This window comes from Miniopterus schreibersii (genome assembly GCF_964146895.1).
Source record: "Miniopterus schreibersii genome assembly, chromosome: 10".
Lineage (NCBI taxonomy): Eukaryota > Metazoa > Chordata > Mammalia > Chiroptera > Miniopteridae > Miniopterus > Miniopterus schreibersii.
Genome location: NC_138110.1, coordinates 20,762,297 through 20,789,414, shown reverse-complemented (window position 1 = coordinate 20,789,414; position 27,118 = coordinate 20,762,297). Strand labels below are relative to the sequence as shown.

Below are 27,118 nucleotides of genomic sequence, written 5' to 3'. Positions count from 1 at the left end.
CATCTAGTGCTGAGTATACATACTACATTTTTCATAATACATTAAGGTTTCTAAAAAGTAGCCTTTATAAAAAGGGCATTGTGGAAACACAAAGACAAGTAATACTAGATTAAGTGTCTGGTCTAATTTTTTTTTAATTGAATAATTAATTCAAAAGAGTCATAGAATTTTTAATCCTTAGGATGAAGCAGTCATCAGAAAACTGGTTAAATTTCTGCTGCTTATTTTCATCCCTCAAATATTTTAGACTCTCAAGACAGAGCCCTTGCTCTTTTTAAATTAATGGGTATTTATTCCTTGAAAGAAGAGGAAAGTCAGACACTGTACATGGTGGGTATTATGATTTCCATTTTACAGAAGCATTTAAAGGTTCAATGAGATGAAGCAGCTTGCCTAAGTTCAAAAGCTAGTAAGTGGTGGGGCTGAGATGCAAGAAAAAGTTGGTCTAGCTCCAAAACCTATGCTCCCCCAACAATGCTTTACTGCCTACATTCTCCACACTTCACCCAAAATCAATGCACCTTTTGGCAAAATGATTCTCATTCTTAATAAGTATATAAGCTGTCACCATATGCTCAGCACTGCTCTCTAGTCTAGAACTCTAACCTCATTACACAGTAACAAAAAAGAAGTGTTGACAAAGATGTGGAGAAGGGAACCTTCGTGCACTGTTGGAAGAAATGCAAATTGGTGCAGCCACTGTGGAAAGCAGTATGGACTTAACTCAAAAAATTAAAAATGGAACTGCTTTATTATCCAGCAATTCCGCTTCTGGGAATATATCCCCCCAAAAAACAAATCCAAAACACTAATTCAAAAGAATGTATGTACCCCTACGTTTGTTGCAACATTATTTACAATAGCCAAGATTTTGGAGCAGCCCAAGTACCCATCAGTAGATGAGTAGATAAAAAAGCTGTGGTACATTTACACAATGGAATACTATTCATCTGTAAAAAAGAACATCTTACCTTTTGCGACAGCACAGATAGACCTGCAGAGTATTATGCTAAGTGAAATAAGTCAGTCAGAGAAAGACAAGTACCACATGATTTCACTTATATGTGGAATCTAATGAACAAAATAAACTAACAAATAAAGTGGAGTCTAACAGCTGTCAGAGGGGAGGGGGCTGAGGGTTGGGTGAGAAGGGCGAAGGAATTAAGTAAAGAAAAAAAAGGCTCATGGACACAGACAACAGTATGGTGATTGCCAGAGGGAAAGGGGTGAGGAGTGGGATGTGGTAGAAAAGAATAAAGGGGGGAAAGTCTCTTCAATAAGTGGTGCTGGGAAAATTGGACAGATACATGCAAAAGAATGAAACTAGACCACCAACTTTCACCATACACAAAAATAAACTCAAAATGGATAAAAGACTTAAATGTAAGTCACGAAACCATAAAAATCCTGGAAGAAAACATAGGTAGTAAAATCACAGACATCCCACGTTAGTGGACTTTTCACTGATACATCTCCTAGGGCAAGAGAAACAAAGGAAAAAATAAACATATGGGACAACATCAAACTAAAAAGCTTCTGCACAGCAAAAGAAAACAGCCTCAAAATACAAAGGAAACCCACAGTCTGGGAAAACATATTTGCCAAGGATGAATCTGATAAGGGGCTTAATTTCCAAAGTGTGCAAAGAACTCATAGCACTCAGCAAGAGGAAGACAAACAACCCAATTAAATGGGCAAAGGACTTAAATAGACAGTTCTCCAAAGAGGACATACAGATGGCCAAGAGACACATGAGAAAATGCTCAAGGTCGCTAATCATCAGAGAGATGCAAATTAAAACCACAATGAGGTATCACTTCACACCTGTCAGAATGGCTCCATCAACAAATCAACAAACAACATGTGCTGGCGAGGGTGTGGAGAAAGGGGAACCCTAGTACACTGCTGGTGGGAATGCAGACTGGTGCAACCACTATGGAAAACAGTACTGAGGTTCCTCAAAAAATTAAAAATGGAGCTGCCGTTCGACCCAGTGATTCCACTCCTAGGAATGTATCCTAAGAATCCTGAAACATTCATCAGAAAGAATATATGTACCCCGATGTTCACAGCAGCACAGTTTACAATAGCTAAGATCTGGAAACAGCCCAAGTGCCCATCAGTAGATGAGTGGATAAAAAAGCTGTGGGACATTTACACCATGGAATACTACGCAGCTGTAAAGAAGAAGAATCTCGTACCCTTTGGGACAGTATGGATGGACCTGGAGAATATTATGCTAAGCGAAACAAGCCAGGCAGCGAAAGACAAATATCACATGATCTTGCTTATACGTGGAATCTAAAGAACTTAATAAACTGATGAACAGAATAGATTCAATGACATGGAAGCATAGATGAGACTGATGAATGTCAGAGGGATGGAGGAGGGCGGGTGGGTGGAGGGGGAGAGAGTAACCAAAGAATTTATGTGCATATATACACAACCCAAGGACATGGACAATGGTGGGGAGAGGGACTGGGGAGGGGGAAGGAACGGGGGGGAACGGGTCATTGGGGAGAAAAAGGGACATCTGTAATATTTTAAACAATAATAAAACTTAAAAAATAATAATAATAATAAAATAAAATGGAAAAAAAAAATAAAGGGGGGATAAATGGTGATGGAAGGAGACTACTTGAGGCAGTAAACACACAATACTATATACAGATGATGTATTGTAGAATTGTATACCTGAAACCAGTATAATTTTTATCAACCAATGCACCCCAATAAATTCAATTTAAAAAGTATTAATGCTGCCAGGCCGGGCATGGCTCAGTGGTTGAGCATCGACCTAGGATCCAGGAGACTGCAGTTCGATTCCTGGTCAGGGCACATGCCCAGGTTGAGGACTCAATCCCCAGTCAGGGGCATGTAGGAGGCAGCCAATCAATGACGACTCTCTCGTCACTAATGTTTCTCTCTCTCTCTCTCTCTCTCTCTCTCCCTCTCCCTTCCTTTCTCTGAAATCAATAAAGATGTTTTTAAAAAAGTATTAATGCTCAAATCAAATATCAATCTAAAACAAAAAAACTTTTAAAATATATTTTTCTACGTAAAGTTCTGTTAGCTGGGTACATCAGTTTCACAAGGATGCAGGACTTTCCGTTTCCTATATAGGCACAGAACCTCAGACCACATGGTGGTTACATAACTGCAGCTGCCCCACATCTGGTTTTCCTGCCCTACTTTATCTTCCTTCCTGCTCTTTCCAATCTATCATTCATCTTACCTAAAAAGTAATCTCCCTGAAACAATACTTTCCCCAAATCCACTCAACAAGAGCCTACAAGGGATCAGAAATCTAATCCTCAGCTTTCTAACAGGTGTGCCAAAAATGGGCAACAGGGGTACAGATTTTCATTCCCCTTTACAGCCCTCTATGGTCAGAATCCCCACACTCTTCAGAGCCTGCAGGCCACTAGGGCAGCCTTATCAGTTTACTCTGAAACACCATGAAATACCAGGGTTGGCAAAAGTAGGTTTACAGGCATGAGTATGCGGAACAGTTTATTCTTGTGTTACTATTTATTAATTACTGTACTTATTTGTATTATAACTGTAAACCTACTTTTGCCCACCCGTGTACGTTGGGAAGTGCTTTCAGTGTTCCCTAAAATCTATTCCCAACCTGTCACACTTGTTTCTCATGTCCTTCCAACATAAACTAGAATTAATGGAAGTCATTTGGTCATACTTTATTCACAGCACAAGAATCACTTCTACCAGTATGTATGTTATTCACTGGTGCATTATACGCAATAACAAAACACTAGGAGTAATCCAAAAGGTAAAAGTATATTGCTACATTAATTTTGGCATATCAGCAACGACATGCTCTGCCCCATTGAAAACAATGAGGAAAGCTAAAATACAGAAAGCTCCCCAAGATAAAAGTCAGTAAGAAAGAGCACAAAGTACAGAAGTGTGTGTATGTTATTATTAGTCTAAAATGAGTGGGATGTATGTGCCTATTTGTTCGCATTTGCATGTGCAATAGTCTGAATGTTTATGTTCCCCCAAAATTCCTATGTTGAAATCCTAACCACCAAAAGTGACGGTATACTGTATTAGTAGGGGGGCCTTTGGGAGTCATTAGGTCATGAAGGTGGAATCCTCATGAATGGGATTAGTGCCTTTTATTAAAAAGACCCCAGAAAGTTTGCTCACCCCTTCTGCCGAGTGAGGACACAGAGAGAATGTACAGGCTATGAACCAAAAGAGGGCCATCACCTGGCCACGCTGATGCCGACATCTCAGACTTCCTGCCTCCAGAACCTTGAGCAATAAATTTTTGTCAGTGGTATTTTGTTAAAGTAGCCCCAATGGACTAAAACAGCATAAAGCATCCCTTTAAAGGTCATCTAAGAAAAGTGATAATATCTGTTGCCTCTGGGGTAGAGAACTAAGCCTGTAGGAAGACAGAAGAAGGAGACTTCCCACTTTTATAACCTTTGAATCCTTTGAATTGTGAATCACAAGAATGTTTTATCTTTTCAGACAAAAATAAATAAAATTATAATTTATTAAATTCCATCTACAGACATGGCTGGTTCCTCCATCTCTTCCTACCATCTGCCAATGCTAGGACGGGCTCTAGTCCACAGAACAGGCCTCTCTGATCAACACTTTCCTTCAGGCAGGCTAGTATCCCACTGGTCCACACTCACACACTGAACTGTGTCCTGCCTCGGATGCCTTTGTCCATGCTCTTTTCAAAAGCGTCAGGCCCAGCCAGGCGTGGCTCAGCAGTTGAGAGTCTACCTAGGATCCAGGCGATCGGGGTTCGATTCCCGGTAAGGGCACATGCCTGGGTTGCGGGCTCAATCCTCAGTCGGGGGCGTGCAGGAGGCAGCTGATCAATGACTCTCTCATAATTGATGTTTCCCTCTCTCTCTCCCTCTCCCTTCCTCTCTCTAAAATCAATAAAGATATATTAAAAAAAAAAAAAAAGTTTCAGCATTCTCCTTCTTGCTTGCTCCGCTTCTAAATCATCCACCTCCTTCAGGGCTCTGTGCATATTCCAGGACTCTGTGCATATTCCAACCTCTCCAAAATACTTTCCAGAATCCTGAAATTCTGACCATCCCACACAATATCCACTTACTTGCATATCTAGAACATGGCTGGAACATGTATATCTGATTTTATAACTGAATTATCTTAAAAAAAAAAAAAAAACTGCCTAGCCAGCAAGGCTCAGCAGTTAAGCATCGACCTATGATCCAGGAGATCTTGGTTTAATTCCGGGTCAGGACACATGCCCAGATTCCGGGCTCGATCCCCAGTCGGGGGCATGCAGGAGGCAGCCGATCAATGACTCTCTCATCATTGATGTTTCTATCTCTTTCTCTTCCTCTCCCTTCCTCTCTCTGAAATCAATAAAGATGTATTTTAAAAAAACAAACAAAAAAAACTGTTTAGTCAGGAAGTAATCATTTCTGCTGAAGAACAGAGTGATTACCACAATATGATGCAATTAGAATATCGAATAAAATGAAAACCTGATCATGTCCTTTCTGCTGAAAATCTTTCAATGGTTTCCACTGATACTAGGACAAAGTCAAAACTCCTTAATATTTTTTTTATATACACAACCCAAGGACATGGACAATAGTGGGGAGAGGGACTGGGGAGGGGGAAGGAATGGGGTGGAACGGGTCATTGGGGAGAAAAAGGGACATCTGTAATATTTGAAACAATAATTTTAAAAAACCCCAAAAAAACCTCCTTAATATTTTTCACCAGAACCCTCAAATCTTCCAAACCTTCCCCCCTCACCACTCCTCTTAAGTTTCGCACACTTGCCATGTTCTTTCTCTCCACTGGGTTTCCCTTATGGTGTTCCCCTACGTGGACCAGTCCTCTCTCATTCCCAAGACCCCTTTCCTCTGGGTCAGGAGTCAGTTTAAAAGTGAAATGCTGCTTTTCACCTATCAAATTGGCAAAGGTCAAAGAGTCTAAAAATGCATTAAATTGACAAAGGTGTGGAAAAACATACCTTCTCATACATCGCTGGCAGCAATATAAATTGATACAACTTCCATAGAGCAGTTTGGCAATATCTACCAAAACTACAACTGCATACACAGTTTGAAACTAGAATTGCATATACAGCAATTCTACTTTTGAAACTAGATATATATTTGTATGCACGGGAAATAATGTAGGCGGCATTATTTGTTATAACAAAAGATTGGAAACGATCTAAATGTCCACCAAGAGAAAACTGATTAAATATATTCTATAAATATTCTGCAGACATTTAAAAGAAAAAGGCAGTTGCATGTATGCTTATATGTACAAGATATATTTTACTTAACTGGGGAAGAAAAAGCCAGAGATAGCAAACAAAAAAGAAAAAAGCAAGGTATGTGTAGTATGCTACCACTTGTGTTTAAACAAGTTGGTAAAACTATATGAGAATATATGCTTAAATAACCTTGTACTATCTTTAGACGGATTCAAAAGAAACTGCTACCAGGAATCATCTCTGGGGAAGGGAGGTGGCTGAGTGGGAGAAAAGAAAAACTTATCTCCTACTTTTATACCTTTTGGATTTTCTTCTGATACATGTGTGATAAACAGATAAGTAGATAGGTAGATGGATGGACAGACATTTAAAAAACTTATTTTTTAAAAATGAGCATACCATACAAATATATGTGGCCCTCTATACAAATTTTAATCTCCAAGTGATCTTACCTGCTGGTTGGTGCCGGGAAAGAAAAGGAGAGAAGCTGATTCCAGAACGGGTCATTCTCAGAGACAGATTCTGTGCCTGAGAACTTTTTTAAGTATTCATTTTTAGGAAGATCACTGATTCTGCTGCTATTTGATCCCATCTTCTAATTTGGTAGGCAACTTATCCTTAAACCTTCATTTCCACAAGACAACCTATAAAGAATGAAAAGAAATTTCAAACTTGTTCAAAATAATCCTCAAACTTTTCCTACCCTTGACCTAAATGTAAAAAACTGTAAACTTACTATAGGAAATCACACCTCTCTCTATTTTTAAATATATTAGACATCAGATACAAAGTTACAAGAAGAAAAATGGAGCTAACATCTGTCTTAACACAAACACAAAAATCAGAATCTATACTTGTAGATCTTAGAATGGGTATACCTCACTCCCCTAGGCAACAACAACAGGGTACCATCTGCTGAGCAGAGTGAAGGTAGTGCCCAAGGCAGCTGAAATAAATGCCCAGGAGGAACAAGTGAAGACGACTATCCACTGAAGTACTCCTGTCAGAAAGTTCCACCTGCTCCCCACCGTCACAGGAAACAAAGTAGAAAACAGGCCCAACGGGATCTCTTCTGCAATGAATCATGCCAAGCACGACACGCACGCACACACACACACTTTATTTGGAACTCCCAAGGCTCTTACTAATGAAAACTAGAATAAAATGGAACTCCCACCCACTCTCCAATCAGCTCACCTCCTAAGAGTCCTATTGCTTTTCCTTCTCACTGTGCCTCAAAAGATTCCCTTGGCTCTCAGTTCTTCTTTCTCTCTATTTGTCAGTAACTGAGCCTATCTCCTGGTTTCACTAGCAGCTTCCATTATATTACTCTCAAACCTCTTCTAGTTTCAACCTCTAACCAGAATGCCAGTTCTACCTAGATCCTTAAAATACTTAAGATTTTTTTAACTCAAGGATAATATATTTTTAATTATATATGTAATATATAAGCAGTAGTTTTGTGGATAATAATGCACCTCACGTAAGTCTGTACTAAAAATGAAAAACATGCTTTCAGAAGTAAACCTTTCAAAGAACCTATTTTTTTTAAATTTACTGATTGATTTTAGACAGAAAGAGGAAGAAAGGGAGGGAAGGAGGGGGAGGGGAAGAGAGAGAAAGAAACATTGATTTGTTGTTCCACTTTTCTAGGAACCCACTGGCTGATTTTTGCATATGTCCTAACCAGGGATCCAACCTGCAACCTCAAAGAACCTATCAAGAACTTGATCTTAACATGTGCAAAATTGATTCCATCTGCCCTCCCCAAACCAGTGTGCCCTCTCAACTTCCTCTAGTCCCCTAAAGTTACCATTATGTAAAAACTACCTTGAAATGTGATTTTTCTGTAGTATATATGACTCATCTACTGAGGTAGATTATTCCTGAATAATTTAAAGTGAGAGAAAAAAAAGTGTTGTCGTTAAATAAATGGTTTTCTCTTCACCTTCTCTCTTTCAGGAAGGATCTGAGTGTACTTCGGGTTTGTGCTTTAACCTATATGTGAGTGACCCCAGAACTAGTATTTTGTCCTCACTTCTCAGTCAAAACCCAGCATAAATCTTTACTTAATGGCCATTTCAATCTGATGTCTTGCTATCATCATAAATTTTAAAATTGATTTTAACATTTGTCCCCCAAAATAAGCAACCCCTCCAAAAGTCACTATTTCTATCAATGTTATCAACCTTCTTGGCTCAAACTGTCTCACTCACATAACCAACCATTCATTCCATAAACACCTACTACACACTTACTATAAATGTTAGGTGTTATGCTGGAAACTGAAAATGTAAAAATGAGTAAGATCAAGTCCCTGCCATTAATGAATTCAAAGCCAGTTTAACACATATGGTATGTATTACAATGGAGTTATTTATACACAAAAAGCTATGGAAAGACATAAGAGCCTCTGAGACAGAGGGAACAGTGTGTGCAATGGCACTTTTACTCAGCCAGTTTACTTATGTGATCTATATGTCAGAAACTAGGCTAAGTGCTTTACAATTACTGATTCATTTTGTACCATGAACAACTCTAAGGAGTGGTCACAATTTTCACATTTTACAGATGAGGAAACTAAGGCACAGAAGGGTTAAGTTACTTCCCCAAGGTCCCAGAGATAGTAAGTGGCAAAGCCAGGATTTGAACCCAAGTAATCTAATTCCAGTCACTCTACTAGGGTGACTCTCCAATGACATCAACAAGTCCTTTGGTTCTTCTACAATACCCACAATGCTACATACAGTCTTTCTTTCTTTTTTTCCCCCGTTAATTCTCACCTGAGGATATTTTTTCCATTGCTTTTTCAGAGAGAATGGAAGGGAGAGAGGGAGGGAAGGAGGGAGGGAGGGAGAGGGGAGAGAGAGAAACATCAATGTGAGAGAGACACATGGACTGGTTGCCTCCCTCACACCCCCTATCAGGGGCCAGGAGTGAACCCGAAACCAGGTACATGCCTTTGACCAGGAATCGAACCCACAACCATTCTGTGTGTGGGCTTATGCTCTAACCACTTAACAACACCAGCCAGGGCTACATACTGTCTTTTAAATCCATCTCTTCCTTTATATTCCCACTGCCTCCATGCTAGACCAGGCTTCTATAATCTCACATGATTTAGTGCAACAGTATCTGGGTGTCTCTGCTTCCAATCTTTCCACTTTGATTCACTCTGTATACTCCACTACTGCATGAATCCTTTAAAAAAAAAAAAAAAAGGAAATTCAGCCCAGCACTGCCATGAAGAACAGTTCTAGTGTGAGCTAGATCCTGCTAAGTCTGTATAAAAATAAGTCTGAATCTCCACTTTACAACTTATAAAACCCTACTGCATAATTGGAAAAACAGTACTTATAATTCATCAGATATCCTAGGATGAAGCAAGATGATTCATACAAAGCACTCAGTAAAGAACCTAGCGGCCGACGTGGCTCAGTTGGTTGAGCGTCAGCCTGTGCACCAAAAGGGCACAGGTTCAATTACCGGTCAGGGCACATACCTGGGTTGCAGATCCAGTCCCCAGTAAGGGCAAGTATGGAAGGCAACCAATCAATGTTTCTCTCTCTCATCAATGTTTCTCTCTCTTTCTATCTCTCCCCTCACCCCCCCTCCCTTCCTCTAAGTATGTCCTTAGGTGAGAATTAAAACAAAACAAACTGAGCACAGCATATGCTTAGCCAAATAAAAGGTCAAATAGAATTTACTTTTAATATTAGTAAAGTTACCACTTTTCACTCACCAGCTCAAAAACATTCAATGATTCCTCATTACCTGAAAAACAATATTGACACTCAAGATCCTCCACAGTCTGAAGGGCCATTTTCCAACTACCCTCCAAACCAGTGGTTCTCAAACTTAAATGTACTTGAAGAACACCTAAGGAGCGTGTGGCTAAAATGCAAAGGCCTGGGCCTCAAAAACTTCAGAATGTCAGAGTAGGGCCCAGGTACCTGGATTTTCTAAAAAGCATTCACAGTGATTTTCATACCAGTAGTCTGTGAACCCTATCTGCAAGTAAGTACCATAACAAAGTAGAGGCAAGCGATCTTCTCATATCTAGTATGCTCATCCACACCTCTCCTCCTGCCATTCACACCTGCCTTCCACTACCACATTTGTCCCACAGCACCCAGTCACTAAGCATAGAGTGATCTCTCTTTTCTCTCTGTAATCCTAGAGCACTCATTACCTTCACCACTCATTTGAATTTACCCTTCTAATAATGCTTCATTTTGCCATCTGACTTTTATACTGCTATTTAACTCTTCAGATCAGTTGTTTTCCTGAGTCATTTTAATCATCATGGATGAAAACAATATTTTGAACAAGAAATAATATGCTCAATATTTTGTATTTTGTGAAATATTTGATACATACATAAAATTAAATCTCCTCTTTTATGTGTACTGATTCACTGTCTCCTAATTTAATGTGCCTTAAATGGAAAGTAAACATTAGCAGACCTGAAAATCCATGATAGCCAAATTCTGTCCTAACACCCTCAAAATGTGCAAATGACACCCTAGTGCACTCTGTCCCAACTTAGGTTGAGAATCCATAAATCATAAGCTATATTCCCAAATCACCTTCTTCCTGATAAAACACATACACACACAGCATTTGTAAAACCTCATAGTTGAAACATGAGACCAGAGAAATAGTGGGCAACGGTCACTTGCCAAAGGATATGTTAAACACCACAGGTGCCACGAATCCAATGGAACATTCTCTTAAAGGTTACTACATTCCAAGTGCTATATTAAGTACAGCTGGGTATTCCACTCCAGGGAAATGAGAGTAATGAAAATAAAAAGCCCACAAATATAAAATCAGAGGTGTGAAAGATAGAACGGTGACAAAGCTGTAGTAACTGAACCGCAGAGCTGAGGACACTCCAACGTAACCACCTGCCAAAGAGGACACTAACAAGAAGCAAGCCAATCTACTCCATGAGACCCTAGGAGACAAAAGAGCTGCAGAAAAGAATCATGGAAGGCAGGGGCACAGTGCAGGACTAACATCTGGGGGTCTCCCCACCCCTGCCCTCAGTAGGAGACCATGCCTGTGCTCTCTGGAGAAAGAGGAGTGGAGAGACTCCGAAGCCAAGGCTGGGAAGAGGAACAAGGTGGAAGATGAAAGGAGAATGCAGTTAAAGTGTGTTTGCCCCACAGTTACGAAGTGAATTTCCTAGCCCCCGAGGCAGGACTTTGGAGGGTTCTTCTCAAGTGACACTAAAGGGGAATCCAGGGAAAAGACACAGATATTTGGGATTTCTCCCATTTAGAAAGCTGGATAGCAACCTACAGCAATGCCCACCACCCAACAAAATCCACTCACACAGAGATCTTCCAATCGATTTTGGGAGTCTCAATCTAAAATAAGAATGGATAACCATAGAAAAATGGACATCTATAATATTTTAAACAAAAATAAAATTAAAAAATTAAAAAAGAAAAAAAAGAATGGATAACCAAAAATAAGAATTGTTTGGAAACCCTCCAACATGAAGTAAAGAAACCAGAGAAAGGAATTAGAAAAATGATTCTGAGAGAAGAAAAAATTTAAAAACTAAAATTAATATCCTTGGGAGATAATAAAAATAATAAGTGTAAACATTTATGTAGCACCTAGTATGTCCTCAGGCACTATTCTGCTTTACACATATCGACTCATTTAATCCTTACTACAACCTATGAGGTAGTACTTGTATTATTCTCACTGCCTAAATCATGGGTAGCAAATTATGGTCCAAAGGCCAAATCCAGTCTGCTGCCTGAGGAGTCATTTTTTACATTCTTAAATGGTTGATAAAAAAAATAAAGACTATTTTGTGATTCGTGGAAATTATATGAAATTAAAATTTAAGTATCCATAAAGTTTTATTAGAACACAGCCACACTCATTTGCTTACATATTGTCTATAACTGCTTTTGTGATACAACAGCAGAGCAGGCTAGTGAAACAGGAACCACATATGGTGCTCTCATCCATTTATACTGCTACTCAGTGCACTACAATTCTCAATGGCACGTGACAATGACAGGATTTCAAGTGCAAGTGCCATGTGTATTGCCATACCACAACTTTTTTTTTTATTACTGGTAAAGATTTATTATGTCAAAACAAAAAATAAAAAGGTAAACTTTGATGACACACTTTTAAGTCACAGCAAAGTGCAGATTATTTTTTAATCTAATTAGATGTCAAAGCACTATGTTTATTATGTAATAGCATTGTAGCTGTGCCGGAAGTATACCATATAGAAAGGCATTACCAACTAAGCACTCATTACAAGAGCCTGACATGCCCTACCTCACTGCACTCACTGCCAATTCATGACAGTAACAATCAGGAAAATTAGAAAACTTAAAACAGGCATTTCATCACAGCAATGTCTTCCCAAAATGAAAAATGAAGACAAGGCTGCAACCAAAGTTAAGTTTCCAAATGGTTCCTTTGTTAACTATTCAAAGGAAGTCATTTGCCATGAGTTAAGTTAAATTGTGTTTGATTACAACGGTCAAAGAAATGTGTCCAGAGAAAATAAACATCTTTAAGTCTTGTCTGTCAGTGAAAACAGTTGCTCAAAGAACAGTCTGTATGGAACAACTACAGCCAATCAATTATTTCCCAAAAAAGTTGAGGAAATACTATTTCAGTACAATCTGAAGTAAAAGCTACTAAGATATATAATAATTGATAACGGTAAGAATATATGTGGAGCAGAAAAAAATCTTAGCTGGACAAATTTACAAACCTCATAAAAATGCAAGGCGTTTAAAGCCTATTTATTGTTCTTTGTACTTATTATCAATCAGCAGGTGCTTTGCATAAAATATTTGAGTCTATTGTGTTACTGAACCAGTTACAATGGTTAACTTCATTTGCTCTCAGGAACTTAACCATCATCAATTCCATGAAATTTTTCTCAGAAACAGAAGCTGAATATCCTGATATGTCTGACTATTCAATATAATGGCTTAGCAGTAGTACAGTTTTATTGAAGTTTTCTTGAGCTCAGAGCTGAGAGTGAAATTGTTCTGAACAAGAAGAATCCCCCTCAATCACATTATTGAACACTTTGGGAAATACCTTTTGCTGCAGATTTTACATTTCTCAGTGAAGTCAACCTAAAATAGAAAGCCAACAGCACTTAACATGCAAAACCTATACTGAGGTTTTTGTTGTCATCTCGAGGAAAACTGACATTGTTTGAATCACAAAGAACATTAAGCTGCTTTAATACACTTCCTATGCTGTCAAAAATTAAACTAAGATGCAAGATCTCCAGTTCCACACAAGTATACAGTAAATACATTTTGCAAAATCAAACTACAGTTCCAGCAGCATTATTTAGACCTCAAAGCAAGTACAAAAGTACTTTCCACATTTCAAAAGTCATTTAGCTGTGCAATGAGGAGCTTCTACCTAACCCTTATTTGGAAGTGATTATTCTGCAATGGAATGATTTGTTAAAAGGTAAATATAAAGAAAACAATCTGGACAGAGAAACAAGATGGTGGTGTAGGTAGCCGCCTCCCGCAACCACATCAAAATTACAACTAAAACAAAGAATCACCATCACTCAGAGCCTCCTGAAATCCCGCTGAACAGAAGCCCTACAACCAGGGAACTGAAGCAGCGTCGAGACCGGTAGGAGGGGCGAAGACGCGGGCGGATTGGGGCTGAATCCAGGAGACACGTGGCAGGCCCACACCAGGTGCCGCGCTTTAAACTCGGGAGGGACATCTCAGCAGCCGAGGTTTCCTGGAGGAGGGAGGGGTCCCAGCCCCATAACAGGCCCCCAGCCCAGGGCTCCAGGGCCGGGAAGAGACAACTTCCGGCTGTGAAACAAGCAGGGACTGTGGCTGAGGGTCGCAGAGGCTGCGGGAGTCCCAGGCAGCACCTCTTAAAGGGCCCGCGCACAGACTCACTCAGACAGGCTCCCTCTGAGCCCAAGCACTGGGCAGCAGCTTAAAAGGAACCTGGGACATTTGGGGAGGAACTAACCTGCCTGAAGTTGGGACGAGAGGTGGAGGGGCAGCTTTCTCCCAGGCAGACGAGTTGGCGAAGGCCGTTGCTCCGTAGGCGAGTCCTCCCCGCACACAGCCAGCAGGCAGGTGCCATATTTGAATCGCCAGCACCTGACTCCCACCTTTGGCCCTGACCCTCCCCACCTGCAGCTCACCCAGGCCATTTCCAGGGGCTTTTCTATGCAAGTGGCCTCTCTAGCCTCATGCTTAGGACTTTCCTCAAATCTCTCAAACAAGCAGCATGGTGCCCCATACGTCTTGACAAGTGGCCCCAGGCCTGGCACTAGCAGCAGCCTGCATTGGTTCATAGCTTGGCCTCTCCTGGACACCTCCAAGGCCAGCACAAGTAGCAGCCAACTACAGTTTGATGAGTAGCTCATACTGGCTGGCCCTGGGCAAGGCACTGGCAGAGGCTGACTTTCACCTCCCGGGAGGCCCCACAGACAGTGCACCTGGTGCTCAGACTCGACCATGCTGGATTACAACCCTACCACATCCACGAGTGACACACTCAAGGGGCGCACTTGATGAACACCAAAGCCCCATTAAAATAAATCCTGCTCCATAGGGGTGTCTCGAGCACAGGAGCTCTTTAGCTGTAGCTGCAGCTGGTCCTCACAGCCGATTAGCCTGGGGGGTCAATTCCTCCCAGGGACGCCAACAGCAACCAAGGCTCAACTACAACAGGACAGTGCACACAGCCCACACAGGGGAGCACCTAGAAGGCCCAGCTCAGGTGACTGGGGAGGCTGAGCCACTGGACCCTACAGGACACCTACTACACAAAGCCACTCTACCAATTCCAGAAGACATAGCAGCTCTACCTAATACATAGAAACAAACACCTGGAAGCAGCCAAAATGTGGAGGCAAAGAAACATGTCACAAAGCAAAGAACAGAAGAAATCTCTAGTAGAGGAATTATATGAAATAGATCCAAGCAAGCTAACAGATACAGAGTTCAGAATTCTGTTTATAAGGATGTTTAAGCAGACTGTTAGGGAAATAACTGAGAAAATCGATAACATCATAAAGCACCAATTTGAAATGAAGGCTACACAAACTGAAATGAAGAATAATTTACAGGGGATCAACAGTAGAGGATGCTGAGAATCAAATCAGCAATTTGGAACATGAGGAAACAAAAGCACCCAACCAGAAGAGCAAAAAGAAAAAAGAATCCAGAAATACGAAGATAGTATAAAGAGCCTATGGGACAATTTCAAGAGGCCCAACATTCGTATTATTGGGGTGCCAGAAGGGGAAGAAAGAGACCAAGAAATTAAAAACCTATTTGAAAAAATAATGACAAGAAAACTTCCCCTACCTGGGGAAAGAAACAGACTTACAAGTCCAGGGAGCACAGAGGGTCCCATACAAGAGGAACCCAAAGAGATCCACAGCAAGACACATCATAATTAAAATGCCAGAGGTTAAAGACAAAGAGAGAATCTTAAAAGCAGCAAGAGAAAAGCAGCTAGTTACCTACAAGGGAACACCCATATGACTGTCAGCTGATTTCTCAACAGAAACCTTGCAGGCCAGAAGGGAGTGGCAAGAAATATTCAAAGTGATGAAAAACATGGAACTACAACCAAGATTGCTCTACCCAGCAAAGCTATCATTTAGAATTGAAGGTCAGATAAAAAGCTTCACAGATAAGAAAAAGCTACAGGAGTTCATCACCACCAGGCCAGCACTACAGGAAAAGTTGAAGGGTCTTCTTTAAGAAGAAGTTAATGAACAAAAGAATCCGATGAACTAAATAGATCCAGAGACACTGACGCATGCAACAGATGATCATATCTCAGAGGAAAGAGGGAAGGGGGGTGAAGGGTGGGAAGAGATTAACCAAAGAAGTTATATGCATATATGCATAACCCACGGACACAGTCAATAATGGGGTGAAGGCCTGGGGAGAGGGTGGGAGCGAAGTGGAGGAGGTCAATTGGGGGGGAGAAATGGGACAACTGTAATACTCTTAGCAATAAAGATAAATTAAAAAATGATAATAAAAAATAAAAATTTTAAAAAAAAAGAATCTGCCCAGCCGGGCATGGCTTATGGGTTGGGCATCGACCTAGGATGCAGGAGCTCGGGGTTCGATTCCGGGTCAGGGCACATGCCCGGGTTGCGGGCTTGATCCCCAGTGGGGGGCGTGCAGGAGGCAGCCAATCAATGACTCCTCTCTCATCATTTATCTTTCAACCCTCTCTCCCTCTCACTTCCTCTCTCTGAAATCAATAAAGGCATATTAAAAAAAAAAGGAAAAGAATCTAACAGAATTCTATAGATGCCTTCCAAGCAATAAATATGCTCTACTAAAATCATATGCTCATGGATTAATATCAGTATTTGACAGTACCTATCTGTGTAAGAAGATATTTTCAAAGATGAAATACATAATATTATTAATCAGCATTAAGTATTAACATTTGTAATCAATCTTGATAGAAAACACTAACTTTAAGTACCAAGTAAGTAAAATGTCACCCTCTCAAAAAGAGATTTAATTCTTCTCATCAGCAAACCTTTATTACAAAAAAAAATAAAAAATTGGCTCAACCATTGAGCCAATTTAGTATTGTATTTTGAATTTCATCAACAAAAAACTTGTGAATATTTTCTCTCTCTTGTTATGTAAGTGCCAACATAAAAACCTTCATTTTAGCACTTGGCCCACAAAGCCTAAAATATTTACAAGTTGGCCCTTAACACAAAATGTCAGCCTACTCTTAACCTAGAATAAACTGAGGCAAAGAAAGGTTAAGTAACTTGCCCAAGATTATAGAGCTAGATAGAGAGTGACACTCCAGGTTTCAGACCTAGAGAGGCTGGGAAAAGAAACTATGCTCTTAACCACTATACCATTGCTTCCATGAACCAAAAACAAGATGTCATAAGAAAAGAAATAATCGAAGAACAAGAAATGAAACTTGAGCCTTAGCCAGTTTTGCTCAGTGGTTAGAGCATTGGCCCTCGGACTGAAGGGTCCCAGGTTCAATTCCAGCCAAGGGCACATACCTGGGTTGCAGGCTCGATTCCCAGCCCTAGTCAGGGTACGTGAGGGAGGCAACCAATTGATGTCTCTCTCATATTGATGTTTCTCTCTCTCTCCCTTTTTCCACTCTCTCTGAAAAGCAACAGAAAAAATATCCTCAGCTGAGGATTAAAAAAAGAAGAAAAGAAATGACACTTGAAATTAGAAATAGGATAATCAATAGAAAGGAGGCCAAAGAAACTCCCACAATAAAAAATAATAATTAAAAAAAAGAAAAAAAAGAAAGAAGCCCTAGCTGGTTTGGCTCAGTGGTTAGAGTGTCAGCCCACAGACTGAAGGGTCTCAGATTTGATTCTGGTCAAGGGCATGTACCTTGGTTGCAGGCTTGATCCCCAGCCCTGGTCAGGGTGAGTGAAGGAGGCAACCAATTGATGTGTCTCACATCGATGTTTCTCCCTCTCTCTCTCTCCCCCCCCACCCTTGCCCTCTCTCTAAAAGGCAATGGAAAAAATATTCTTGGATGAGGATTAAAAAAAAGAAGACAAATAGATGGAAAACAGGAGAACAGAAAATCAGAAGACCTATTTAGAAGGTCTTAACAACAACAGGCGTTCCAAAAAGAAAGCACAGACAAAACACAGGGATATTACACTGTCAAGTCAGAAACTGTGAAGGGTCTGAGATTTACCTTAAGTGCAAGCTAACAAAGACATGAAGCCAGAGTAAAACCCTGCATCAGTTTCCTGGACCCCAATCCCCCCAGGTCTTTGAAAGTATTTGGTAAAAATTAGTAATACGTTGATGGAAAAATATGAAAATGGGGAGGGAGGCAGGGAAACAAGGTAAACTACCCAGCTCAGCAGTGAGCAATATTTATGTAGTCATAATAACATAAACACTGATCACTAACTTAACCAAGAATTTTTACATATCTGTACTGAAAAGCCTGGAAGTGGGGGGAGGAGAAGGAAGAGCACCGAACCTACCGTAACAAGGAGTCAATAGGTTTTATCTAAAATTCATAAACTGCAAAATTGGCATTTAGACAATTATAAACACAGTTAAAAGCAGTTGCCTCTGAGGACCAGACGAAGAAGGATGGGTACTGTTAGTTTTTTATAATATGCCTTCTAGTATTACCTCAATATGCAAGTATTACATTAAGCAGAAAAATTAACTTTTAAATAAATTGGGGAGAATGTGCTTTACTATTTTTTCACAATCTTTGGTTCATATAAACAACTGAATGTGCAAATACTAAAAGAACAGTGCAGGGCTGCAAAACAAACTAGCAATACTGAAGATACATCATATTATGTAGGTACAAGGAGTCTGTTGATAACTTCCTGAGTGCCCGCTATGTGGCCAGCACAATGCTAAGTGCCAAGATTAAAACTGTGAGGAATGGAATTTATTTATAGTCAAGGAAGAGAAACAGATAAATCAACATGAAATGATAATATGGCAACCATTCAAGAGTCAGTGAAAGCTTCCCAGAAGTCATGCCATAAAAGCTAAGACCTGCCCTAGCTGGTGTGGCTCAGTTGGTTGAGCATCATCACATGCACTGAGAGGTCACCAATTCAATTCCTGGTCAGGGCACATGCCTGGACTGCAAGCTCTATCCCCAGTAGGGGGTGTGCAGGAAGCAGGTGATCCATGTTTCTCATCACTGTTTCTCTCTCTCTCTCCCCCTCTCCCTAAAATCAACAAAAACATACTTTAAAAAAAAAAAAAAGCTACGACCTGAAGGGTAAGAAGGATTGGCTTGGTTGCATGTGGAGTTCAGAAAATTTTCAAAGTGAAGAGAATAGCACGTATGAAGGCCTAGGGTTAAGACAGAAACAAGCAGGGCCCATTCAAGGAATTGAAAGAAGTTCAACATGGCTGGAGCAGGAGGGAATCAAAGTGGAAGCAAACAAGGCCAGAAAGCAAGCCACTGCTTCGTGCTTTATGGGGATACTTACTAAAGGGCATGTCTTCCACTTGATGCACTGTAACTGTAAAATTGCATATATTCCTAAGTCTTCTAGATCAGCAAACACTTCCGCTATACACCGAAGACAGCCCAGAACTGTCTTGTGGGTGACATACCATTTACCTGACTGCCTGCCATACATCATCCTCTGGGTGTCAATATGCCCAATACTGAACTTTATACCCTCCCCTAATCCATCTCCACTTTCTCGTTTTTGCACTACCTATTCAGATATCCAAGTCCAGAAACCTAAGGAGAAGGAAAAACTAGTATTTAGAGTGTATATGTTGCCAGATACATAAGAAATATTTTCATTTCATTCTAACAAGCATATAAAGTAAATATTAGCTCTATTTTACAGATGAGAAAACGAAAGCTCAAAAAGGTTGAGTAACACACCAAAGCACATAAGTAACACAACTAGGATTCAAACCTAGAAATTTGGGAAGTGTGTAGGTTAGTCCGGAGTTCACAGAGACACTAATATGAAGTATGGTAGAAACGCCAATTGCCTGCCTCAATGTCCAGTCCTCCCTCCCTTATAGTAACTCCTATTTTTGGCTGAGCACATTCCTGTCCGGCTAAGATACATTACTCAACCTCTCGTGCAGCCAGTAAGGTCGTATGACTAAGTACTGGTTAATACTAAATACACAAAACTTCCTTAAGAATGTACATACAGCCCTAGCCGGTTTGCCTCTGTGGTTAGAGCATCGGCCCAAGACTGAAGGGTCTGCGTTCAATTCCAGCCAAGAGCATGTACCTCAGTTGCAGGCTCCATCCCTGGCCCGGCTGGGCCACGTGAGTGAGGCAACCAATCCATGTTTCTTTCTCTCTCTCTTTTTCCCCCTTCCAGTCACTCTGAAAAAGCAATGGAAATAAACATCCTCAGGTTAGGATTTCAAAAAAAAAAGTACATATAGCCACTTCTCTGTCCCTTCCTCCATCCTGCTGCTTGGATACTAGCGAGAATGCCAGCAGCCATCCTGGACCCAGAAACCAAGGGCAATACTCTAGGGATGACAGAATAAGAAACTGGAAAGAGGCTGGGTTCCTAATGACAGTGGAGCCACCATACCAGCCTTGAATTGTCTACTTCTGGTCTTCTTTCACATGAGAAACAAACATATCTAAGCTATTGTTTTTCAGGTCTCTGTTACTCACAGGCAAACCTAATCCTAACTGATACAGAAGGCTTTGAAAGTATTCTAAGAGAAAGGTGGAGGGTTGCAAGAGATATTCTGAAGGAAGAATTGTCAAGATTCAGTGACTGACTCAACCTAAAAAAGAAATTTATCAGTCATATACCACACAAAAGATTTTGTTAAAATCCTCCCAATGTTCTTATTGGAGACTTATAGCCACTTTTGACATCTACATTTTTTAAATGAAATATAACTGACAGCCCGGCCGGGCGTGGCTCAGCGGTTGAGCATCGACCTAGGATCCAGGCAATCAGGGTTCGATTCCCGGTCAGGGCACATGCCCAGGTTGTGAGCTAGGCAGCCGATCAATGACTCTCTCATCATTGATGTTTCTCTCTCTCCCCCCTCTCCTTTCCTCCCTTTGAAATCAATAAAGATATCTTTAAAATATATATATATATATAATTGACATATAACATTAGTTTCAGGTGTACAACATAATGATTCAATATATGTATACATTGTGAAATGTAATAAGTCTAGTTAACATCCGCTACCGCACAGTTACATTTTTTTCTTGTGATGGGAATTCTTAAGATCTACTCTCTTAGCAACTTTCAAATATGCAACACAGTATTATTAACTATCGTCACCATGCTGTACATCACATCCTGAGGACTTATTTACCTTATAACTGGAAGTTTGTACCCTTTGACCACCTTCATCCATTTTGCCCACACCCCCCCCCCAAACTACCTGGGTGTCTGCATTTCTAAAGAATGTGATAAAAAGTAAAGACATCAAAAATACTAACCAGCCCTGGCCACAATGGATCAGTGGTTAGAGCTTCTGTCTATGCACCGATTCCTGGTCAAGGGCACATACCTGGGTTATAGATTAGATCCCTGGCTCTTGTGGGGACAAGTGCAGGAGGCAACCAATCGATGTGTCTCTCTCACATCGATGTTTCTCTCTCCCTCTTTCTCCAGCCCTTCCCTCCTCCCCCCTCCCTTTCACTCTCTAGAATCAATGGGAAAAAATATCCTCACTCCTTGGGTGAGGATTTTTAAAAAAAAAAAAAAAGTACTAACCAAACTCCTAAAAGGAATGAAAAAGAAAACAAAAACCTTTTAGTAAATACAACCTATCTGTAAAATTGTTCTCAACCCTACTAGTTTAGGTTATTTTGTCTAAAAATAAGTAACATGAGGATAACACAAGCTCAGCGAAGAACTCTACTAGAGAAAATAAATATCTGGTCCTGCCTTTTAAGTTTGGCAATTCCTATTACACTTACTGATAAGCGGTACTAAAACACATCACCATCAGAGGGCCAGGACCTTTACACCCCGAGACAGTCAAGACCTCGAGGGCTAAGGTGGAAAGTGGAAACCCCTCAGGAAGCAGAATACCAAACTAGAGGACTTCCTGAAGTCCTTTCCACCTCCAACATTCAGTCTTCTCCTGGACCTGGGAAGGGAAGAGCAGTAACAGCCATCTTGCCCCTGTGCTTTTCAGGCCTATAGCGCTCAACCATGCCCAGCTGAGTCACAGAAGGAAAATTCTAGGAGAAGCTTCAAGCCCAAGTCTCACAGTAGCTCATCTTCCTCTCACTTTAAGAGTCTTCCTGTTGAATTGAGGATGCCTCTATCACCCAATGGGACAGAATGCCCTGCCCTCTTACTCTGGGCATAAGAACCATCACTGCCCAGAGTGTCCTGTGACTTCAAGCAGCAGTTGATCTAGTCACTCAACAGTTGAGTATTATACACATTCTGATTATAAGTATAAAATGCTTAAAAAACATGAATATTAAAAAGAGACCAAAACAAAACACAGAAAAACTATACATGCTGTTACATTGCTTTTAAACTTAATCACTTTTAAAAGTCTCACTTTACCAAAGCCTACACTACATGTCACAGGTATTTCCCATGTGCTTGTTTATAGTCACTAAAAAGGAAAACGGAGCACTCCTCTATAGCACTAACCACTCCCATCACCCACAAAGTGAAAGATAACACATTGCATTTGTAGCAGCAAAGGAAATCACCTATTTTCTGAAGTCTCAGCAAAATATCCCAAAACACAGTGTGGTAGGCAGAATAACAGCCCCCAAAGATATCCACATCCTAATCCATGGAACTTGTGATTCTGTTATAAATGGTAAAGGGACTTTGCAGTTATAATTAAGGACCTTGAAATGGGGGAAATTATCCTGAATTATCCAGGTGGGCCTGATCTAGTCACTCAGGTCCTTAAAAGTGGAGAAACTTTCCCAGCTGTGGTCAGGGACTGACTTCAGAAGAATGGTCAGAGATGCAAGGTTGCTGGCTTTGAAGATGGAGAAAGGGGGGCACAAGCCAAGGAATGTGGCAGCTTCTAGAAGCTGAAGAGACAAGGAAACAGATACTCCACTAGAAACCTCCAGAAAGGAACACAGCCTAGCTGACATAGTGAGACCCATTTCAGACTTCTAAAATACAGAACTTTAAAATAATAAATCTGTGTTGTTTTAAACCACTAAATTTGTGGTAACTGTTACAGTAGTCATAGAAAACACACACACATTAAACAACTTCTAACAATATGTAAAATTATCCAGAGGAAAGCATAATCAAATTGCCTAAATATTAGAGCAGTATGAGACATAATAGTTATTTGTGCATGTCTCAGTATATTTCACTTTTATTTTTCTCTGCCCTCACAAAACTCCATCCATAAAAAAGCCAGCCAAAGTGACAAACTTTTTGTAGAAGGATGAACCGTATTAACCAAGGAAACAGGATAGCAGGATCAACTGGAAAAATCAGGAAAATAATTATATTTTTCAGAGTCAAACATCAAAGTGTTTGCACTGCTTATTCCCCTTGTATACAATGGATGTCACATTTTTACAAACAAGTCCCAGATATTGATATTAAGTGCTTACTATTAAATTTTTAGGTGTGATAATGGTATTGTGGGTCTATTAAAAAGAGAGTGACCCGGTCTTCTACAGATATACAGTACACTCAAATATTTGCAAATGAAATGGTATGCCTATGATCTGCTTTAAAATAATTGGAAGTAGGGATGCAAATGGATAGGGGTATAGATAAAACTAAATTAGCCTGAGTTACTAATTGTTGGAGGTGAGGAACAGTACGTGGGGGTATATTATTCCACTGTTTGAAATGAACTTTTCTATATTTAAAGGGTACAAGAACAAAGTCTTTGACCTATCACAATAATATAGACTTAATATATTTAATAGTTGAATCTCCTTCCTGTAACATTGCCCCACCTCAGTTCTCTGCCACTTAATCAACCTGCAACTATTCACCAATTATTCTTTAATCCCTACCTCATTCTGCCCTATTTACTAACCTTATGAGTTTCAGCAAGTCACCTAACCCCTAAAAGACCGGTTCTTCATCTGCAGAATGGACATTATTTATACTTGCCCAGTCTATCTCTGAGTTGCTGAGAGGATTACACAAGATAAAAACTACAAAGCAGAATAACCATCCTGGAAATCTATACAATTATAAACTTTAAGCTTGGCAGCAACCATTCACCTCTTTCTATAGATTCTCTTCCCATCCACCTCCAGTTCCTCTCTTAAGCCCTCAACACATCAGCCCAAACTTATAGTTCCTCTGCAAGGTTACCGTGCTCTCCACGGCCCCCACCCCCCATGTATTCATCTTTCAGTACAGCGCCTTCTCTCTACATACCTCTCCCTCCAACCTCCCTTCTCCCCTTTCAAGGATCCCACTCCAACTGCCCCGCTGGTCAGTCTACCGGGTGTACTCCTTTGCTGGCCCTATTACATTCATCCCAACACTTTTCTACCCATTTCCAGTATTTTCATCCTATCAGCTTCATCACCCCACTGCCCTCAACCCCCACTACTGCCCCCAGTTCACAAACACTTGAGCTAACTTCCCACTCTCCTTTCTCCCTTCACTTAAAACACAATTTCTAGGTGTCAGAGGCCGGGAAGGGGGGGAGAGTGACTGCTACTGGGTGTGGGTTTCTTTTGGGGGGGGGGGGATAAAAAATGTGGAATTTGTTGCACAACCATGTGAATATGCTAAAAACCAGAGTTGTATTTCAAGTGTACTTTTTTTTAAGTGAATTTTACGGTATGTTAATTACATCTCAATAAAAATGTACTTGTCAAAAAAGAGGAAAAAAACCGCTACTGCCAGCCCTGCCCCTCACACACCCATTTGTCAGACCAACAGCGCCCTATCTCCCAAATGATCGACTTGCTCTTCCGTTTCCCCCAGCTCCAAACACCGGACTCGGGCAGAGAGCCCTCTCGCCCCCTTGATTAACACACCCCCTCACCGCTCCGCCCGAAGGGCCACAGTGTCCCGGAGGGGAGGGGAACGGGGGCAGCCCCCGCGGCGCAGGCACAGCCTCTCCAGGGTGGCCCGGTCCCCCGAAGGCAGCAAGGGACCCTTCTCCGCCTCCGTGGCTGCACTGCCCTTCAGCTCCCCACGCTGCCCCGCGTCCCCTAATCCCCCTGACTAGGAGCTGGGGGCCCAGCGGATCTCCCAGCCCACCTGTCTAAGCCGGCAGGGAGAGCCGCTTGCTCACCGACGAGAGGGTGGCAGAGGCAGAGGCTCAGGCCTCCATGTTCCCGCGCCTCTGCGACTCCGGCTCCGGTTCCGGCTCCGGTTCCGGCTCCGGTTAGGCTCCGGCTCGGCTCGGCTCCCGCCCGGGCCTCGTCAACTCGGAGGCCCGGCGGCTGGCAGAGAAGAGGGAAGCGGCAGAGAACGCAGCTGGGAACCGAACGGCCGGGCGCGCGCCAGCCGGCAATCACGTGGTGTGCGGCGCGCGGGCCTCTGGGAAATGTAGTCGGACCGGCGTCAGGCGTTTCTCCACCCTCCTAGAGCATCCAGGGCAACTGCAGAGCCACGTGGCAAAACTCAGAAGAGGCTGGGCCCTCTCCTCCCTGGTGCTGGAGTCCTTGCTTACCCTACACCACTGATTCTGGTGGCTTAACTTTATTATCGCTCTTGTTCATTACAACCGAATAATCCTAGTAGAGTTCTGAAGAATTGGAGAATAGGAAAATAATTTTTTATCATTTTATCTATTGTTAATTTTTTTATCTCTATTATATCGAAGGCTAACTTTCAGAAAATAATTTTTGATGCAGTTAACAGGTCTGAAACGGCAATATTGACAGAAAGGACAAGTCCTGCAAGAAAGAGTATCCATACCCTGCAATGCCAAAAGTATGGAATTTTAATTTAAATGAGCCGAAGTTACCAGGTTGATGTCCTTGAGCTATTATAACACTTCTCCCAGCCAGTTTCCTCATCTACAATATATACAAGGTGATGATGATACTTCCCATACTGGACTATTGACAAAATCAGTAATAATAATTAACAACTCACATTATAGGCTGTTTCCTATGTGCTATGCACTATGCATTGTTTATTTCTCCAAATAACACTATGAGATAGATATCACTGTTATTTCCCGTATACAGTCAGTGTGTTCCAATGTACTCTGAAAAGTACTATACAGATCTTACAGACTTTTCCAGCACATATTGCCAATTAAGTTGCCTGAGTTTGCAGAAGTATTACAGGAAAGTATATTAAAACGCAAGATAACTAGGAGCCTGGCTGAAAAGAGGTGCACCCCCGCTATGCAGCCATTGTGCAGAATGCCATGGATACATGTTCATAATATATTGAGTGGAAGAAACAGTATGTATAGTATCTAATTTTCGTAAGTGGATTATACTTATAATACCTACATAAATACACTCCTGGGGGAAGCAGGGGCGGAGGCTAAAAGAATATTAACAATTATTAACTTTGGGGAAAGAGATCATGCATGATTAAAATTAGTTTTTCCATTATGTTCTCTAATTTTTCTGCAATGAATATGAATTACATGTAGAATTTTAAAATTATAGCAAAAAGAATCAGGTACCAAACCCAACCTCAAAGTAATACCATTGTAATTAGCTAGTTATTAATAATAGGAAAGGAGCAAACAGGGAAGCCAGGCGTTATAGGCATGTGTTTGGGGCAGCTTCACCAGGAAGCTGCAATTTTGCACTCCCCAGGGAACCACTGGCCTATTCCCTGCAAAACACTGAGCAAAAGTACTTTATAATTTTGCCTGTACCAAAATTATACAGTCTATCTACCCCTAAATGTCCTAGCAACAATGTGAGTGTCTCTTCAGAAGTGGCTTTATAGATCAAGAAGCCACTTATTCTATATCTCCTCCCTTTTGTCTTTTTTGAATGGCTTGAAATAAAATAAAGGCCTCACCAGTGTTCCTAGGAAAATTTCATAAATCAAAGAAAGAGTAAGATTAGGAATATTTTTCACAATACATAAAGCATGCATTGGAGTAGCAGTCCTTCAAAAACAATCATACATCTAATGTGCAAAGTATTACCCTTAGTCACCAACTTTCAATACTGCCTGCACAAGTATCATAACTTTGACTGATTGACTACTTTAGTGTATAGTTAGTGCAGAAACATTAACAGGAAAGCCATGAAAACCCTCCCACTAAATGCAACGGAGTATCTTGGATTGAATCCTGGAACCAAAAAAGACAATAGTAGGAAAACTGATGAAATCCAATGACATCTGGAATTTAGTTAAGGCAATTGTACCAATGTTAATTTCCTAGTTTTAACAAATGTGCCACAGTTATGTAAAATATTAGCATT

At 40.9% G+C, this 27,118-nt stretch overlaps 1 protein-coding gene across 5 annotated transcripts in view; it reads right to left on the bottom strand.

The window, feature by feature from the left end:
* DYM (dymeclin) overlaps window positions 1-25,252 on the bottom strand; it is a 277,415-nt gene extending 252,163 nt beyond the window's left edge. For 3 of the 5 annotated variants that reach the window (XM_081148366.1, XM_081148361.1, XM_081148363.1), the window contains exons 1-2: window positions 25,006-25,245; window positions 6,709-6,900 (exon numbers count right to left, since the gene is read on the bottom strand). In XM_081148366.1, coding sequence (XP_081004492.1) covers window positions 6,709-6,848 — 140 coding nt within the window. In that variant the 5' untranslated portion in view covers window positions 6,849-6,900; window positions 25,006-25,245. Of the gene's footprint in view, window positions 1-6,708; window positions 6,901-24,971 lie in introns of all 5 variants that reach the window. The other 2 variants (XM_081148364.1, XM_081148362.1) reach the window with 2 other exon arrangements.
* Window positions 25,253-27,118: the final 1,866 nt, after the last annotated feature.